General features: G+C 35.9%; 1 protein-coding gene across 2 annotated transcripts; it reads right to left on the bottom strand.

Moving 5' to 3' along the window:
- Window positions 1–277: 277 nt before the first annotated feature.
- Window positions 278–8775, bottom strand: atp1a1a.4 (ATPase Na+/K+ transporting subunit alpha 1a, tandem duplicate 4). 2 transcript variants are annotated; one of them, XM_067403018.1, is made up of 22 exons: window positions 8630–8775; window positions 8372–8485; window positions 8219–8278; window positions 7371–7574; window positions 7147–7260; window positions 6938–7072; window positions 6057–6174; window positions 5704–5972; window positions 5321–5629; window positions 5037–5171; window positions 4766–4958; window positions 4500–4675; window positions 4078–4214; window positions 3854–4004; window positions 3594–3762; window positions 3363–3517; window positions 1851–1974; window positions 1141–1286; window positions 915–1045; window positions 724–825; window positions 550–641; window positions 278–414 (listed from the first exon to the last, which is right to left on the bottom strand). In XM_067403018.1, the coding sequence occupies exons 1-22, from the start codon at window positions 8639–8641 to the stop codon at window positions 386–388; spliced, it is 3075 nt and encodes a 1024-aa protein (XP_067259119.1). In that variant the 5' UTR covers window positions 8642–8775; the 3' UTR covers window positions 278–385. The 2 variants fall into 2 exon arrangements, with proteins under 2 accessions (XP_067259119.1, XP_067259121.1); XM_067403020.1 differs by lacking the exons at window positions 4766–4958; window positions 5037–5171; window positions 5321–5629; ... (6 more) ...; window positions 8372–8485; window positions 8630–8775 and having other exon boundaries at window positions 4526–4656.
- Window positions 8776–18658: the final 9883 nt, after the last annotated feature.

The raw sequence follows: 18658 nt of genomic DNA, 5'->3' as shown, positions 1-18658 counted from the left end.
AAGGTTCTTCATGGAACCATTGACTCCAATAAAGGACCTTGTAAATGGATCTTTTAAGAACTATTGACTGAAAGGTTCTTTGGGGAACCAAAAATGGTTCTTCTATGTTCCTACACTGTGAAAAACAAAAACTTTATTTTTTTTACGAGCGTAGAATCAAAACTTTCACCGTCAATACTCTTAAGCTATCAAGAAATATAAAAAGAAAATGATCAACACTTCATTGGCATCTTTTTAGATTCATAGAGCATATTGAAGAAACACAAAACAAACTAAATCTAGTTTCACTGGTTTATTGACTGAAAATGACCAGATTCTGTATCATTTTGAAAATATCAAAATGAATGTCTTCTTGCATATGTTTGTGACATGAAGTCTTCTTGTTTCAGTAATATGTTTCTTTTTCCACCCAGCCTGAAACAAAACAGCACAGATATTAGAGCCAGTTCATTCTTAGACTCTGTAAGCACGGAAAAACAACAAATTACTGTTAGGAAAGTTATCAGAAATCCCATTCAAAATCCTGTGAACAGATATAGATGTTATTACCTCCTGGGCTCCGCCTAAGGATATATCTTCTAGCTTCATCATAGACGAAGATGAGCAGTGAGTATGGGAAGGCACAGAACCACCAACATGGTCTAAAACATAATAACAGTGTTAGGTTTTTTTTTTCACAAATTCCAATTTTTGGTGTGCAAAAGACTAGTTATGTCCACCTACTTGAGAGGATACATTCTCAAAGCAACGTCCATGCCTGGACAGTAGGACAAGAAAGCTGCCAGAGCAGTTTCTTCAAACAGTCCAAAGATGAGGATTTTGTTTCTATGAAAGAAAAGTGGTGAACATTATGACATGGCCTTTAAAATAACCCATATTACACAAGTTTATGGCTGGACCCTTTGTTTACATACTTCATTCCTTGCTGTACAATGGAATTCCTTCTGGTTTTACAGATGATCAAGTCGGCCCACTGCACAATCACAATGCTGGCAAAGAATGCCGTGTGGCATGTGAACTCCACAATCTTTCTGCGCTCATATGTCTAGATATATAAACAGATGAGCAATATTTACATGATTGATACTTCACATTTGTTGTATTATAGAAGTTTTTGATTTATAGAGCTGTGACACCTACCCATTGTTGGCCATAGCTGTCTTCCAGGTCATTAAAATACTTATCGTCCCAGTTGACTCGAATCCCTATTAAATCGGAGGGCAGGAATCCGTTCTCGGCAAGAATTACAAAGTAGCTAAAGAACCCTGCAACTGCTTGCATCATACCTAAAAATAAGTATGATGACATTAAAATTAAAGTTAAGAGGGTATGTCAATAGATAATTCATAAAATAATTGTGTATAACCTGCAATTAAGTGCAAATATGCAAATGTTTGTTTTATTTGTATGTATTTATGTAATATTTAGCATTTATTTTTCAAATTGCAGTGCATTCCATTTTGATTTTCTTTAAAAAAACAAACAAAAAAAACAGTAGGTGGCGCTGTTCATAATTAGCAATTACGAAGTTTCGTTGACAATATTAATGTGCTAAAGATATGGCCAAACTTCCAGGTTGTGCTTCACTAAGTCATGGTTTACAGTGAATTTAGAACAGCTAAGTCTAACAACGCTATAAATTCACTGTAAACTACAGCTTCTTGGGGCATCGAAGGTGTGTTTTGCTCATCTGTGATATTTTGTATGTTGATCATCCATGATAATTCATTTAAATGCTATGCTTACAGTAAAATAGTTCACACTGTTTGAGAATAACAGAGTTCTTGTTCAAAACCAAAAGAATGAAGATAGCGCTAGTAATGAACATCTTAGAATAGCCATGCTCTTACCTATTTGACCGTAGGCCATACTAATTAGCCTCTCATTCACCAGTTTATCTGTTTTAGCATTTCTGGGTTGTCTCTTCATGATGTCACTTTCTGCAGTTTCATAGGCCAATGAGATAGCAGGAACCTGTGGAAACATTAAAAAACGAATCAAAATATAGCTGCAAGTGTCAATTACAGCATGAAACACACCACCGGAATCATGCATAACCAACTAGGTATATCACATACACCAGAAAACACCAGAACCATAATTTTAAGCCAAGTGGTTCAAAATTAATGAGTAAAACCATTTCTTTTTATTTTGACCATTTGGGGGAGCTGTCACAATTTCACAAAATCATGGTTCAGGGCATGGTTCAAAAGTCACCTACTGTAACTATGGCTACAATATAACTTCATTTCTTGTTTAAAGTCAAATTCATTAATGCATTACAGGAAAACAGTTATAAAAAGCAATAAACCAATATTTGTCAAGCTGAGAAGCTGCATATAGATTTAAATTAAAATCAAAATGGTCAACAGCCAATATGACTGACACCGGAAAAAATGGGCATCACTGTATAGACTCATGAGTAGAGTCATAGATTTACACTAAATCATTTAGAAGTCATAATTTGTGATTTTCTGTCCAGTTGGTGGCTCAGTATACAAATGTACACTATAATGACATGACTTCAATGGCAATTACAAAAGTTTCATCCAATCGTTGCCAAGGTAAGGTCGGGATGCTATTCATTGGCATCGCCATGCGATTATCTGACCCTAAGCTGGGGTAGATCTGTATGTTGGTTTGATTTAAAGATGGTGGAATCCTTGATCCATTGAATCAGAGGAAAAAGAATAACATGGTTCAAGGGTTATTAGCAAAAATGTGTGTCAAAGTTTGAGCTGTTGGTGGCACTACGGGATCTGAGAGGCCAACGTAAAGTTGGTCAAATTGATGGTCAAGTCAAGTCAAGTGATTTTTATGTATATAACACATTATATAATACAGGGATGTGTTTCTCAAAGCATCATGAGTCTAAGTATATTGTAGAACCAATGGCACCAATGGTCTCTACGGTCAACTGAGCTCACAATGCTTTTGAGAAATGCAGCCCAGATTGTTTAGAGTGATAAACAGGAAAATAGTGATCATTGATGCAAAGAGAATTCAATTCTGCTGTAAAGCATCTCTAGACAATAGTGTCATTGTTCAGCTGAGGTCAGCTGAGTGTTGATTCAGTTCAGTTCAATAATTGTAAAGTTCATCAATTAAGAAATTAGTTAAATTCAGCTGTAAAGCAGCTCTGCAGAAAACAGTGATTTCATCATCTAACTCAGGTCAGATCTCATCCAAATGGTCAATCAGTTTACCAAATGTCAGTACGTTTTACCATATGGCTCTAAGAGCTGCAAACCCAAAGAAGTAAACTAATCCACACAATGGTTGTCTATGCACCTTCAGTGCTTGACCCCTGATTCTCAAACTGGACAATATTCTATACAAATAAAATGTGTCCTTTCACCTACCATGTCAGTGCCCAGGTCAATGCAGAGAATGGTGACTGTGCCCAAAGGTAGAGGAATATTAGCAATGATGAATAAGAGGAAAGGTGAGATCTCAGGGATGTTACTGGTCAGGGTGTAGGCAATGGATTTCTTCAAGTTGTCAAAGATCAGACGTCCTAAAGTTGAAGAAACATTTGAGAAATAAGTCTCAAAGAAACCTTTATAATTCCTGAAAAAATTAATACGTCATACCTTCTTCTACTCCAGTGACAATTGAGGCAAAGTTGTCGTCCAGAAGAATCATGTCAGCAGCCTGTTTGGATACATCAGATCCAGCAATACCCATAGCTACACCAATGTCAGCCTTCTTCAGAGCAGGAGAATCATTGACACCATCACCGGTTACGGCTACAATGGCACCCTGATGGAAGAAAAAATGCATTTTAATGCTTCCTGTTGGGTGAAATCATCTAGTGTCAACTAGGATTGGATAGATAACTCTCTGACAGTACCTGTCGCTGACAACCTTCCACAATGATCAGCTTTTGTTGTGGAGAAGTTCTGGCAAACACAATTTCTGTATGATGTTTCAGGATGTCATCCAGCTCTTCTTCACTCATATTCTTCAGTTCTCCACCATGGACCACACAGGCCTTAGCATCTCTAGAGACACACTTTGTATTAGCCGACATCTAGAGCAAATACATAATATTTTTTTTTGAGAAGGCGAGTGTACCTTGGATTAACTTCTCCAACTGGGATATTCAAACGAGCAGCAATGTCTTCCACAGTCTCATTGCCTTCAGAGATGATACCAACACCCTTTGCAATAGCTTTAGCTGTAATTGGATGGTCACCAGTAACCATGATAACCTGTAATAGAAGATTATGAATTTGATTAACTGCATGTCAATACAAGAAGTATGAACAAAATTGAATATGCTGCAACAAAGGTGCAACATATTCAAACAGTGAATCTTGAATCAAGAACAACATCTTGATTCAATACCCTTTACAATAGCCTTAGCTGTAATTGGATGGTCACAAGTAACCTGCGATAGGAGATATAAATGCTTGATCATCTGATTAATTTAATTTAATTTAATATGGGTACATTATAATCAAGCTTGTCAGTCTTGAATCAAGGTGAAACAACACCTTGATTCCAGCACTCCTGCACTTGCCCACAGCATCAGGTACAGCAGCACGAGGAGGATCGATCATGGATATAAGGCCAACAAAACACAGGTTCTCAGTGGGGAAGTTCACTTCATCAGCATCAAATGCAAAACCCTCAGGAAATTGGTCATCAGGGAGCGAAAAGTGGCAGAAACCTTTAAGAAAGAACATAATCCTTAGTGTGCATAGGCATAGTTTTCACTGCAACAAAACTCCACAAGGTGAATTTCATAAGGTGGCTTTACCCAGCACTCTTTCTCCAAGACCTCCAAGTTCTACATAAGCATTTTGAAATGAATCTTTCAATTCATCATCCAAAGGCTGCTCTTTTCCTTGAATCAAAATGGAGGAGCATCGATCCAAGATCCTCTCAGGCGCTCCCTTCATCACCATCAGGTGCTTAGACTCTGAGGAATTGGGATTATTGTGGATTGAGAGCTAGAAAAAGCAAATTAGGTGCTGTTAGCATGACCAGTCAAACCTGCAAATCTCTAAAGAATACATCAACAAAAATACCTGATATTTGTTGGTGGAGTTGAAAGGGATTTCAGAAATCTTTGTGTACTTTTCTCTCATTTCAGTGACTGAACCACAGCACAGCTCAATACACTTCAGCAGGGCAGACTCTGAGGCATCACCAGCTGTTTCTCGCTGCAAAAGATTGATTGCGTTCTTTTACTAATAGTGTCTTCAGAAACTTATATTTACTGCTGAACCTCTACAAGTCACTCTAATGGTAAATCATCTATGTATTTCCCTAAATATCATAAAGTAAGAAATATTGAGAAAATCAAGCACACCTTTAGGATTGGGAGATGGCTTTGATCAGCAAGGAAGACGGCACGGTTGCACAAGCCAGCGACACGTGCAAGAGCCGACCAAGTAGCAGAGCTCTTGTCAAATGAGGCTCCACTCTGGTTCTCTGTGGTGTCTGCTTCATGAATCTGGTTGTCAAACCACATGTGAGCGACGGTCATTCGGTTCTGGGTCAAAGTTCCAGTCTTGTCAGAGCAGATGGTGGAGGTCGAGCCAAGAGTCTCCACGGCTTCCAAATTCTTCACTAGGCAGTTCTTCTTTGCCATTCGTTTGGCAGTCAGAGTTAGACACACCTATATAAAGTTACAAGTTAAGTAATAATTTTTGGCTCAAGTGTTCTAGAAGTGTACTTTGCACTCAGACTTACAGTAACAGTTGCAAGAAGACCTTCAGGTACATTAGCAACAATGATTCCAATCAGGAAGATGACAGCTTCCAACCACCCATATCCAAGAATCAGAGAAAGAATGAAGAAGGACACGCCCAGGAAGACAGCTACACCAGTGATGATGTGGATGAAGTGCTCAATCTCTTTAGCAATTGGTGTTTTTCCACCTTCCAGGCTGGAGGCAAGAGTGGCAATACGACCCATGACGGTACGGTCACCAGTGTTGATGACAATCCCTCTGGCAGTACCTATTGAATATTATAATTATAATCACATAATTCTGTATTTTTTGTACTATCCAACAAACTTCAACTGTCTTATTATCATTGTACCTTCAACACAGTTTGTGGAGAAGAATGCAATGTTTCTGGTTTCCAGGGGATTTTCATTGGAGAAGTCAGGAGCACGAGTCTGGGGCTCAGATTCACCAGTGAGGGAAGAGTTATCCACCTGGAAAAGAAGGAAAGGAAGATTACCATGAATATCCATGTTGGTCCAGACTTGTTTATGCTGGTTAATACTGGTTTGGTGTTGGTCTAGCTCGTGGGTGTCAAATGCTGTTTTACCTCTGTAAAACATTGGCCCACCAGGAGCAGGTTTTTGGACACCCCTGGTCTAGCTGGTAGACCAGCATAGACAACCTTTTTACCAATAAAACATTGGTTGGTAATCCTAGTTAGACAAAGAAATCTTTCTGGTAATGCTACTTAAGAAGCCTGTGTAACTGATCCTACTCGACCCACTCCAAGCGGGATTCAAACCACCATCTCCAGCATGGGAGGCAGGCGTGCTAACAAGGACGTCAAAGACCACAGCCTCTAGCGTCAGTCACTAACACTGCTCTTGAGGCTAAATGAGTGAAATTTACACCCACAGCATTTAATAGCTTGCTTCCATTACACTCACTCCCATCCGGGTCATGGCACCAAATGTAACCAGTCCTACTTGATCAGCTGAGAGTGGGATTCGAACCGGCATCTCCGGCATGGGTGGCGGGCACGCTAACAAGGACACCCACTAGCCTAAGTCACTAGCGTGCCTCTTGAGGCTAGGGGAACAAGGTTTAAAAGCACAGCTCTTACTAGCTTGCTTCAGTTACACCTGGTTGGACATATACCTGCAACCCATTCTGGCAACCAGCATTCATAACTATGCCAGTCTTTTCAACAGTAGGATTGTTACATTTGCCATTCTGATGAGCTTTAGTTCTTACCTTGCATCCATGTGCAGAGATGATACGAAGATCAGCTGGGATTCGGTCTCCACCTTTGACCTCCACAAGATCACCAGCAACGACCTCCTCAGCATTGATGCTCTTTTTCTCTCCATCACGCACAACCAAGGCTTGCTACAAACCAGAATATATTAAAACAACTAGTTTTTTTGTGCGAGCTTTATCAGAGTAATATTGAATTTCATTACCTGAGGGACAAGGTTCTTAAAAGATTCCATGATCTTAGAGCTCTTGGCTTCTTGGTAGTATGAGAAGCATCCCGTGATTATGACAACAGCAGCAAGCACAATTCCCAGGTAAAGCTGCAAAAGTCATTCTACTAATTATGCTATGAAGAATTAAGTGATGCACTCTGTTGACATATGATATATATATTCATGAATAAGAGAAGACCGTTTTTGCTCCGTCGTACATTGTCGTTTGCGGGTTCGTCTTCGGAGGCAGCCTGGATTCCGTATGCCAGGAAACAAAGGATCGCACCAATCCACAGCAGCGTTGAGAACCCACCAAAGAGCTGTTTGCAGAACTTTACCCATTCTGGAGTTGTAGGAGGTGGGGTCAATGCATTCGGCCCATCACGAGCTAAGACCTCCTTTGCACGGGAAGAAGACAAGCCCTGCCAAAAATGATTTTAAAAAAAATGAAGTCAACAAGTTGTTGGCAGTCAGGCATCCAAGAGGCTTTTATTAAAAAAATAATTATGAACATAAATATGAGACTCCAAGGAGATATTGTGGGATAAAGGGCATGCTGTCCTTGAGGTGTTGGCGTGCAGTGAAGGTCAGGGTAGGGCAGAGGGTTTGGTCCAAGTAGGGGAGGAGCTAACGGACTCCACCCACTGCCCTATTTTTATTTTTTTTATTTTTTTTTTGCTTCAGGACAGTTGAGTCAATTAATTTTATGCACATAGGTTTCAGATTCATAGCTTACATACATAAGTCGCAAGTACTTGTATTAGAAGTTTTCCATTACAATTCATAATCTACTGTTTCCAATACATAATAATCTACTGTTTTGCCTTGAACATACCTGCTGTGATCTGGTTAACATCTTACATAGACATCATAAAATTAACTAAAATTAAGTAAAAGTGCTTTGATTTGACAGAAAAGTGCTTAATATAACATTTTAATGATTTTTATTCAGGTTACCAGCTGTTCTTTTTAAAGGTAGATAATAACAATAATCATTTATGTTCATCTTGTCAGATTAAAGATGCATACAAATTATTTTAGATTCATAAAATTTCACTGAACTCACTCTGGTCAGGTCAGTGCCGTATTTGCGGTGAAGCTCATCCAGCGTCAACTTGTGGTCGTCCTGCGTAAAAGAAAAGATCCTTGAAATCTCAGTTCCCCACATTATGATTATTGGATCAATGTGTATTTTCTAAATGCATTCATATATACACACCAGATCGACTTCTTTTTTAAGATCGTCCATGTCCTTTTGCTTTCTTTTCCCTTTTTTTGGCATTTTGGCTCCATCCTCTGAAGTTGCCGCCAATTTGTACTTATCATTTCCCGTCTATCAAAAATAACAAGACTTAAAATAATCGATACACATTGCTGATTTTAAAAAAAGCAGAGCAAAAGATTAAAAAAACACAATTAATGAAGCAACAAGAGCAGGAAAGCAAACTGGCAGTATAATAAAATATGGTCCACTCACGCCAAGCCCCATTTTCCTTGTTTATTCCAAATCAAACTCTAGAGATTTTGGATTTTGGTTGTCGTAGTTCTCCTGATAGCCTCTCCGGAGACAAAAAGCTCCTGTGTGTCCTAGCCCGGTTCACAAAATTTATACCCTGCCAACTCACCTTTTTCAAGGAGGAGTTTTAAGGAGATTAGGGAGGAGTTTGGCTGCTGTTATTGAGCTTTAACATTTATTCAACCTTCATCCATACAGGTAGGTCATGTCATTGACACCAAGATAGCTTACTCAATATTTTAATGTCTTATTATTAGACCTGTGGTAGTTTGCACATAACAATTTACTAGTATTTAAAAAACCTTCCTTGTGCACTGATTTGCCTTCAACATCAAGTTTCTCTGTGCTTGTGAATCATTTATTTCTTGATAATCGAGCACCACCTTACTTTTATGACCTCTGGCCACTTCATTTCAAAGGTAAGCAAGGAATGACTGTAAATTGTGTCCTTCGGCATTCAACACCAAGTAATCAATCTGATAAATCAAATTACATTTGTACACGGCCTCAGACGTATCTCAAGAATTCTGAATGTGGGTTTTGCATACGCTTTCTCCGTGTTTTGTAAACGGCTTGCTATCTTTTCTCTGTCAACAGTGGATTAAGTTTAGTCTATATTTATGCTTTTCAACAGCTTGGCACCACTTATATGTCTGTGAGCATGCTTTGCACATTTCCTTTTGAATTTGCATCCATTTGTTTGGTAAATACTCCAGGAAAACCACGAGCAGCTGGTGCTCCTGTTAATGACAGCATGCTTTAGGAAGAAGGGGATGAACTGTGCAGATATTCAAGGTGAAATCAGGGTTGTGGGAATGTCAACAGTGACGATCATCCTCTCTGACAGTCGTTACCAATTCAAGCAGAAATCCATTTTTGTGGTTACATTTTAATATCTTTTTCCTCATGAAGGTCTGGCACTCATTAACTTGGGATCATGAAATGGGGCTTTAAAATAGCTGCCTAACCTGTTTTAAGGAAGCAGTCCAGTCTCTGAAAGGAAACATTATATGCTAAAGTAGGCGGTGTGTGACTTAGGAGAGCGACCGCCCTTGTGTTACTCAGAATTCAGGTTAATAATAGAGAATATATTACTTTGCAACAAACAAGTCCAAATAGTGCCTCGATCAAATCAGGTAACAGCTAATAATATAGTCTTAAACAGTGAAAACTATCATTTAGGAAACAGGTTCCAGTGCTTCATCCCATAATTGGTCTGTCTGATGCAGGGATTATTCGCTAAAAGAAAGGCCAATGTGTTGAAGTCGCTCGTTCTGCAGAGAAATGTGAAGGGGGGAAGGGCTCATACTGTATCTCTCTGACACACGATTACAGCAGGGGGCTTCATGAACGTTAGCAGAAATGGCAAACGAGCCTCGTTACTTGGAGTTCGTAAAGGAAGAAAATGTCATCTACTGCCATTTTTGGGTAATAAATGTCTGGCCCATACAAAAATATAATATGATATAACAGTAAATTAATTACTTTACAAATGTAAGGTTCTTTATGTTATTTGATTATTATGAAACTCGAGGGATGCAAAATAATATAATATAATATAATATACACTCTAAAAAATGCTGGGTTAAAAACAACCCAAGTTGGGTTGAAAATGGACAAACCCAGCGATTGGGTTGTTTTAACCATGCGGTTGGGTTAAATGGTTGCCCAACATGCTGGGCAGTTTTATTTAAACCAACTATTGTTTAAAAATTACTATATGGCCGGCTTAAAATGAACCCAAAATAGCTGGTTTATTTTTAAAATTAAAACCCAGATGCAATTAGAGGCAACAATAATAATCAAAAGGTAAACATTTATTAATAAGCAATTTAATGAATGTTTATTGTTTAATAATTATTCATTGAACATTAATAATTGTTCATTTCCAACATACTTTGGATTAATTTTAATTAAGCAATACAGTAATTTTTAAACAATAGTTGAGTTAAATAAAACTACCCAGCAGGTTGGGCAAACATTTAACCCTACCGCTGGGTTAAAACAACCCAATTGCTGGGTTTGTCCATTTTTAACCCAACTTGCGTTGTTTTTAACCCAGCATTTTTTAGAGTGTAATATAATATAATATAATATAATATAATATAATATAATATAATATAATATAATATAATATAATATAATATAATATAATATAATATAATATAATATAATATAATACATTTTTTGTCCGGGCAAAATGTTGTTGTGAAGCTGAAACAAATATTATTTCCAAAATTAAAATATCATATAAAATATAGTTTAACCCCACAAATGTTACAATTTGCAAAATCAAATCTACTTTGTTACTTTATTGGCAATATATTATATAAAAATTATATAATAATTAATAATAAATACACACACACTACCATTCATAAGAGGTTTTTTAAATGTTTTTAAGTCCCTTCCTGCTCACTAAGGCTGCATTTTTTTTAATTAAAATACAGAAAAAAATTAAATATTCTGAAATATTTTTACAATTTAAAATAGCTGTTTTCTATTTAATATTAATTTTAAATATAATATTTAAAAATGTAATTTATATCCAGTGATCAAAGCTGAATTTGCAGCATCATTACTCCAGTCTCCAGTGTCACATGATCCTTCAGAAATCATTCTGATATGCTGATTTGCTGCTCAAGAAACATTTATGATTATTATCAGTGTTGAAAACAGTTGTGCTGCTTCATATTTTTGTGGACACCATGATATATTTTATTTTTCAGGATTCTTTGATGAATAGAAAGTCCAAAAGAAGAGCATTTATTTAAAATAGAAATATTTTCCATCATTATAAATACCATTACTCTCCCTCTTTATCAATTTAATGCATTTTTTCTTATTAAAACTAATAATTTCTTTCAAAATAGAAAAAAAAACCTTACTAACCACAAGCTTTTGATGGCACACACACACACACACACACACACACACCAAACTGAGAGATTCCAGTCTTTCTGCCGTCTCTTTATTTCCACAATATGGATGTCAGCGTTGTAAGTGTACTCTTCTGCTCATCAATGTGCAATAAGCGCTGTGGAGTGTCTGTAAGAGCGGCTCGCTCTCTCAGGCACACAGATGTGAGCGAGGAGGGAAATGTCAGCCGCAGACACTGGGAGAGAGAGAATAATAAACATGACAACTGTGAAAGAAGGCAGTGTCTCTGTCTCGCACGACTCTCCGTGAACAACGCTGCAGAAAGCAGCAAGAATCTGAATTTAGAAGCTGGATGTCACTTCTAGTATGTCAGTGGCATTATGAGTCTATTCATATTCAATAATAGTTAGGGAAAAAATTAAAATAATTCACTCGCCCTCATGTCATTTCAAACCTGTATGACGTTCTTTCTTCTGAAGGACATTTTGAAGGACTAGCTTTAAGATAAAAAAAAAAGTAATGGTTTTATTGATATAATATAATCTATGAGCAATATCACACTCATAGCCGTGTGATATGGCTATATAATTCGGCTGAAGGTAATCACAGTGTGCTGATATACAGCCATATTGCACGGCTATGAGTGTGATATTGCATTTATACAACAGTTCGACGGCACGAGTGTGTAAATAAATAAGAAATAACAATGGAGTGTCTTTAAAACCGTCTTTTGTGAGGAACTACTTCCTTCCACCACGGATTCAAATCTCAAGTTGACAGTTTAACAGTTGAGCCCAAGATCCGTTACTAATTCTAAAACATCACTGCAGAAATACTAACGAAGGAACGTTGAGTCGCTTCATTGAAACTCACTGTAATATGTAGAGTATTATGAGAGGGCGAGTGTGTTTCCTGCATCTAGCTGATAGTCTTCAGGTCAATCTTATATTCATAATCACAAAATCAGTTTGAATGTCTGCTGAGGAAAGCGATATCTTTATCTTTGCCCTTTTAACATTTAAGAGGATTTCCCATGTCAGCGCTAGTCAATGCAATTGTCAGTTGTGTCTCGTAAATAAAAACAACGTCCTTGTTTCCTTGTTTCATTCCATTTCAATATAAAAGTCTTTGCGACTGACTGACTTACTCATAAATACAGTCTTTGTTGCCATCTAATGGCGTATTAATGTAACCTTCACTGAAGACAAAATCAGTAACAGACTCTTTCTCAATACCAAAAAATACAGCATGTTATTTATATAAAATGTTATTTATTGAATAATAATATTTAACTGAACAACAATAGCCATTATAACAGTAAAAAAACTAAAACATGAAATAAACACAAGCAAACAGTTCAGTCAAACGTACAAAAGTAGTGCTCTAGTTAGTTCAGGATTTAATTTCAATGTAAATATAAAGTTATTAAACTTAATATAGCCCATATTCCAAATCTATTAGCTCTGGAACAAGTAATAGATTAATAAGACCAAAGATTGCCATTTGATATACCCAAAACCAATTATACCTCATGTTTAAACACTCTCTACACAAGAGCCAGCAGCAAATTCCCAAAGGACAAGCTGAGATGAAGCTGTTCTCGGCAGGTACACGAGCTCTGAATGGTCGCTGACGGCCTGGAGCTCACATCTCCGACAGTGTCTAAACAAATTTTCAAATAGACGCTATATGTTTACATGTAAATCGCATATCTGAGGTCTAAACAACTACATTCTCACCTAAAAAAACTCTTAAAACTACATTTAGTGAAAAAATAACAGTAGTATCTATAAAAAATATGGTGGGTTTGCTTGTCCAACATGAATATCGCATGGCTTGAAAGACCTTTCAGCTGATTAGATTCGAGAACCAGAAAGAACTGTTTTATATATTATATTATATTATATTATATTATATTATATTATATTATATTATATTATATTATATTATATTATAATTAATTGTAATTAACTCTGAGATCTTTTCATATTTTATTTCATTTTTTTTTTAAACTATAGTGAATAAACTGTATTAATGAATGAAATACATTTTGGTTTTACTGTATAATATAATATAATATAATATAATATAATATAATATAATAATATGGGACAAAATATATTTGTTGTTGTAAACAGAATAGCTGAAATAAATATATTTTCCAAATTAAATATATAAATATAGTTTAAACATTCCTTACAATGTGCAATTAAATCTTAATACAATGTGCAAAATCATATTTGCTAAAATATTTTGGCAATCATATATTATATATTTGTTGTTCTTATCATTCATAAGAACTAAATCTGGCATCAGTGGCAAAAACAGCCTCATGTTACATAACACTTGACTCAAAATTAATATTATAATAAAAATGTTCTAGCACTTTTAAGGTCTAAATTATTTTGTAAAATACATATTTTGTATAAAATGTTTGGTTCAGTACATTTGCTTTACAGTAAACTTTTATGCTAAATAATCTGCTGAGTGTCTTTTTAAAAAGAGGTCTGTATTCCACAGCATTCATGAACCATTTAAAGGGACAGTTCACCCAAAAATGTCATCAGTTACTCACCCTCAAGTTATTCCAAACTTGTAAGAATTTCTTTCTTCTGCCAAACACAAAGGAAGATATTTTGAAGAATATGGATAACCAAACAGTTCAAAATACTTTGGAAGTCTATGGGGCCCATCAACTGTTTGGACCATTTTTGGGTGAACTGTCCCTTTAAGTTCAGATCTATGCTCCAAAAGGAGTTTACAGTTACTGTGCTGATTAGATAAGCAGTGTTCAGCAGCCGTAAACATCTAAACTCTGCTTTGTGCCTAACAAACATTCTTTAATAACAAGTTCAGCCTCATCTTGGCTTGTTTGGGTCATGTCACACTCCATCGGCTGACACATGTGACACAATAATGAGTGTCAAAATTTTGTTTTTGGGGTGAAGCTACTCCTTTAAACCATCCATTCTAAGGCACCTGTAATCACACCCCCCTCTGGGAAGCCCTCGAGGAAACTCAGCACATGATGTCCTCGGCTGCGCTCCGTCCCCGGAGAACCGACTCAGTCAGACGAGCGACTCGCTCACATATAAGGGATATTGTGTGCTCGATGTGAGAGAGCATTGTTCCCTCTCAGAGCCGTGGAGAGAGAGCGATCGAGAGAGGCAGAGTGAGTAGATTTACCTAAGATTGTGTCTCTAGGGTTCAGGTTACCAGACATCGCCCCCCGCCTCTGTCTGCCCACTTTCTCCCTGAACAGAATTTTCCACTCGTCTTTTTTCCTGGGAAGACACCTACATTCATCCGCTGCACTTCTCATCCTCTCATTATACACTCGCCTATAGCAAAAAATAGACAGTAATTGTGAGGGATTGAGTGTAAACTTAGAAAACCCTCCAGAAGAGTCAAACAATTCATTCTTAGTGATGGAGATCTGGTTCATTGTTGCATAAACGTGTATAAAACACATGTTGCTCAAGACTAAATTACATCTGACCTCTTGCTGCAAACAAACATCTTTTTACTAATTATATCCTTTAAGCAAAACAATTAAAATGTCTTGTGACGGTGTGCATTCTGGGTCAAAAATAAGCCCATAAATGTTAACCAGAAGCTGCCCACATGCAACAGTTTGGGGTCAAGATTTTTTTTTTTTTTTTTTTTTTAAATAATAAATTAATACTTTTAATTTAGCAAGGATGCATTAAATTGATCAAAAGTGTCAGTAAAGATGTTACAAAATTGCAAATCAGCATATTAGAATGATTTCTGAAGGATCATGTGACACTGAAGACTGGAGTAATGATGCTGAAAATTCAGCTTTGCATCACAGGAATAAATTACAATTTACTATATATTCATGTAGAAAACAGCTGTTTTAATTTGTAATAATGTTTCACAATTTTTACTGTATTTTGAATCAAATAAATTCAGCTTTGATCACAGAAATAAATTACATTTTACAATATATTCACATAGAAAACAGCTATTTTAATTGGTAATATTTTTCACAATTTTTACTGTATTTTGATCAAATAAAAGCAGCCTTGGTGAGCACTTCTTTTTTAAAAAAAACATTTTTAAAAAATCATACTGAACCCAAAACAATTGAATGGTTGTGTAAAATAGTGAAGGTATAGTTAATAGTGAAAAAACAATCTAAACAATTAAAAAAAAACAACAACAATAAAAAGATGGGGGAAAAAAAATGCATGTGCAAAAAAGAAAGATACCTGAATCAGCTTAAAAGAACTTGAGAGATAATATATTAATTGTCTGTTAATATGTTACAGTTTTTATTATTTATTCTTTCCGTCATTAATCATTTAAATATCCGAACTCTTGCCAGCTAATTTATTTTCGCCACCCATAACGCTTCGCTGTGAACCTTGAACAGTTTTGCCCTCAAGACGTCTTTGCTTACCTATAAACAGCAGAAGAAAGCAGAGACGTATAAAAAGAGTAACACAAACATCTAAACACAAAATGGCCAGTGAAAGTAAAGATTGTGCGCTAGAGCTGCAGGTTGACACAACAAACGCAATATGTCACACGGGGTCATGGAAAAGCGCTCTACCGAAACCATTGTGAAACATTGTCCCATATGGGCTTGACAAAGTTGAATTTTTTTTAGCCCTGATAGCGATTAACACCAACATTCCCCTGTTAAACACTTTATTTCAGTAGTCCGCTAATAACTTTGCAACTATACTGTATGTCAACTAATTATTTTAATACTTTAATGACTGCTAGTTGACATGTAGTTGCAAAGTTACTTGTAGTAGAATGTCTAAAGTGAACCTTCAAAATAAAGTGTAACCCTAAGCGGCTATAGCATTAGGCCTACAAGCAGCATTAATGATTGATCTCATCCAGAGCTTCTTGACTTGCCTAAGTCTTCCAAGCAGCAAAACCTCCTATATTGGTGTAGATATGTGGCTGACACCTGGCTGAAGCTTAAACCCATGACTGTTTACAGAACACAATGACCATAAACATGTAAATCAGGTTCACACGGGCAGGACACCTATGAGAATGAACTCAAACTTAACCCAACAAAACACTGTGTTAACAATGAACATATATTATAAATCGATCAAAAGTGACAGTAAAGACATTTATAATGTTACAAAAGATTCTATTACAAATAAATGCTGTTCTTTTTAACTATCTTTTCATCAAAGAATACTGAAATAAAGATGTATCAAAATGTATCACCATAAAAATATGAAGCAGCACAACTGTTTTCAACATTAATAATAATCATATATGTTTCATGAGCAATAAATCAGCATATTAGAATGATTTCTGAAGGATCATGTGACACTGAAGCCTGAATAAACTTGAACCCTCCGGTGCTCTTCTGTCATCTTTGACTGAAAAATTCAACTTTTTGTTTTTGTTTGTTTTTTTAAAGAATCTTTTTTAGAAATTGTTACTTAATCTGAATGGTCTGAAGCTTGGTAAAGGTTTTGGTACTTGCTATGTGTCATAGATATGTTTTGAAAAGTTTAAATGGTCCTGTAAAAAAATATGAGCCCACTGGAAATGATTGGAAAACAAAGTTATCTAGTGGAAACGTTTGGTACTGCGGCCAAACAAAATCTCACTGAAAGCTCATTTTTTGAGATATCAACCTCAAATTTTGGAACATAACTTGTTTAGATTAATGGCTTTGGTTTTCTCACAGTTTTAGAGTAAAACATATTTTGTAAAATATATAAATTGAAAATAGTGTTTTTGTGCATTTTTCATAACAATAAATGTAAAATTGTACAACTTTTTAAGTTCACTTTTTTTTTTTTTTTAAGTTTACTTTTTTCACATCTGCAATATTCTACCAAGTGTCTTCTCTAAAAAGAGACCAAACTTCAGTCTTTGCTCCAAAACATTCAAAATTTACCACAGTTTAAGTTGGAAAATTTCATTTTCAGGTCTATGTTTAAAAAGAGAATAAAACAAACTATAACTATTGCATAAATATAATTTAGTAGCATAAAATCCCCTAAAAATACAAAATATTAAATAAAAAACATGATCAAACTAAAATATAGTACATAAAAAAAGATCATTGTTGAAATCTATATTTAACATACTGTTTAACTATAATCAAAAAATATTAATCTGTTAGCATTTTATATTATTAATTAAAATTATTAATGATCTTCAATGCTTTATCTATCTAATTTATGTGTAGCCCTCATTATGCTTCACTCTTGAACAGTTTTGCCCTCGAGACGTCTTTGCTTATCTATAAACAGCAAGGAAGCAGAATTACAAAAGAAGAAAGAACACAAATGTATAAACTCAAAACAGTGAAAGTATAATTACGCTGCAGGTTCACATGCAGGATCATGGTGGACACGCTGAGCACACTGAATGATTAAAAATCACTCAACTGAAACCACTGTGAAACAATTTTACACACTTTTTAGCTCTTTTAGTGGTTACAGTAGCAGACAGTGTCTTTCAATAGGCAACTAAATCAGATGCCTGAATCAGCAAATGCTGAAAGACACGTTTAGGTTTTGACACGAGATGATGCAAATCCAAAGTAGCACAGAAATACCATGGAAAGCATTTATTGTGAGTTTTTAGAGTTGGTCAGGGCAGCTTTGGCAACCAAATGCTCTCAGAATAACACAGAAGTAAAATCTGACCACTTCATAAGATTCAAAAGATGTATTTATTCACTAGATGGGCATTCCTGTTATACAAACTACTAATTTTTCACAAAAATAGCATGCACAAAAAGGCTCAGTGCCCAATTTGCATGGCAGATTACGATCAGAACAAAGGTAGCTCAACATTTAAAGAGCTTTGTGCTTAAAAATGACTTTATTCATGTTGAGAGAAAGGCAGAGAAACAAGCTGCATTGGGTTCGTTTAGGGACAGGTCCCAGCTAACAAAACTATGTTCTATCAACATTTTGCTAAGTTATCAAAATGTATGTTCTCGAATATTCAAAACATCCAGTTTTTTAAATGTTTTAAAAGGGTTATGGATTGAGAAATCAACTTTTCCTTGAGCTTTATATATATAAGAGGTCATCGTATTATAAGAATATCCTGTAAGTTTCAGAACTGAAAACTTCCTTGTTAGTCCAA

The sequence above is a fragment of the Chanodichthys erythropterus genome, chromosome 12 (genome assembly GCF_024489055.1).
Source record: "Chanodichthys erythropterus isolate Z2021 chromosome 12, ASM2448905v1, whole genome shotgun sequence".
NCBI classification, from domain to species: domain Eukaryota; kingdom Metazoa; phylum Chordata; class Actinopteri; order Cypriniformes; family Xenocyprididae; genus Chanodichthys; species Chanodichthys erythropterus.
Note: the sequence above shows the minus strand (reverse complement) of the source record. Positions and strands in the feature narration are given on the sequence as shown.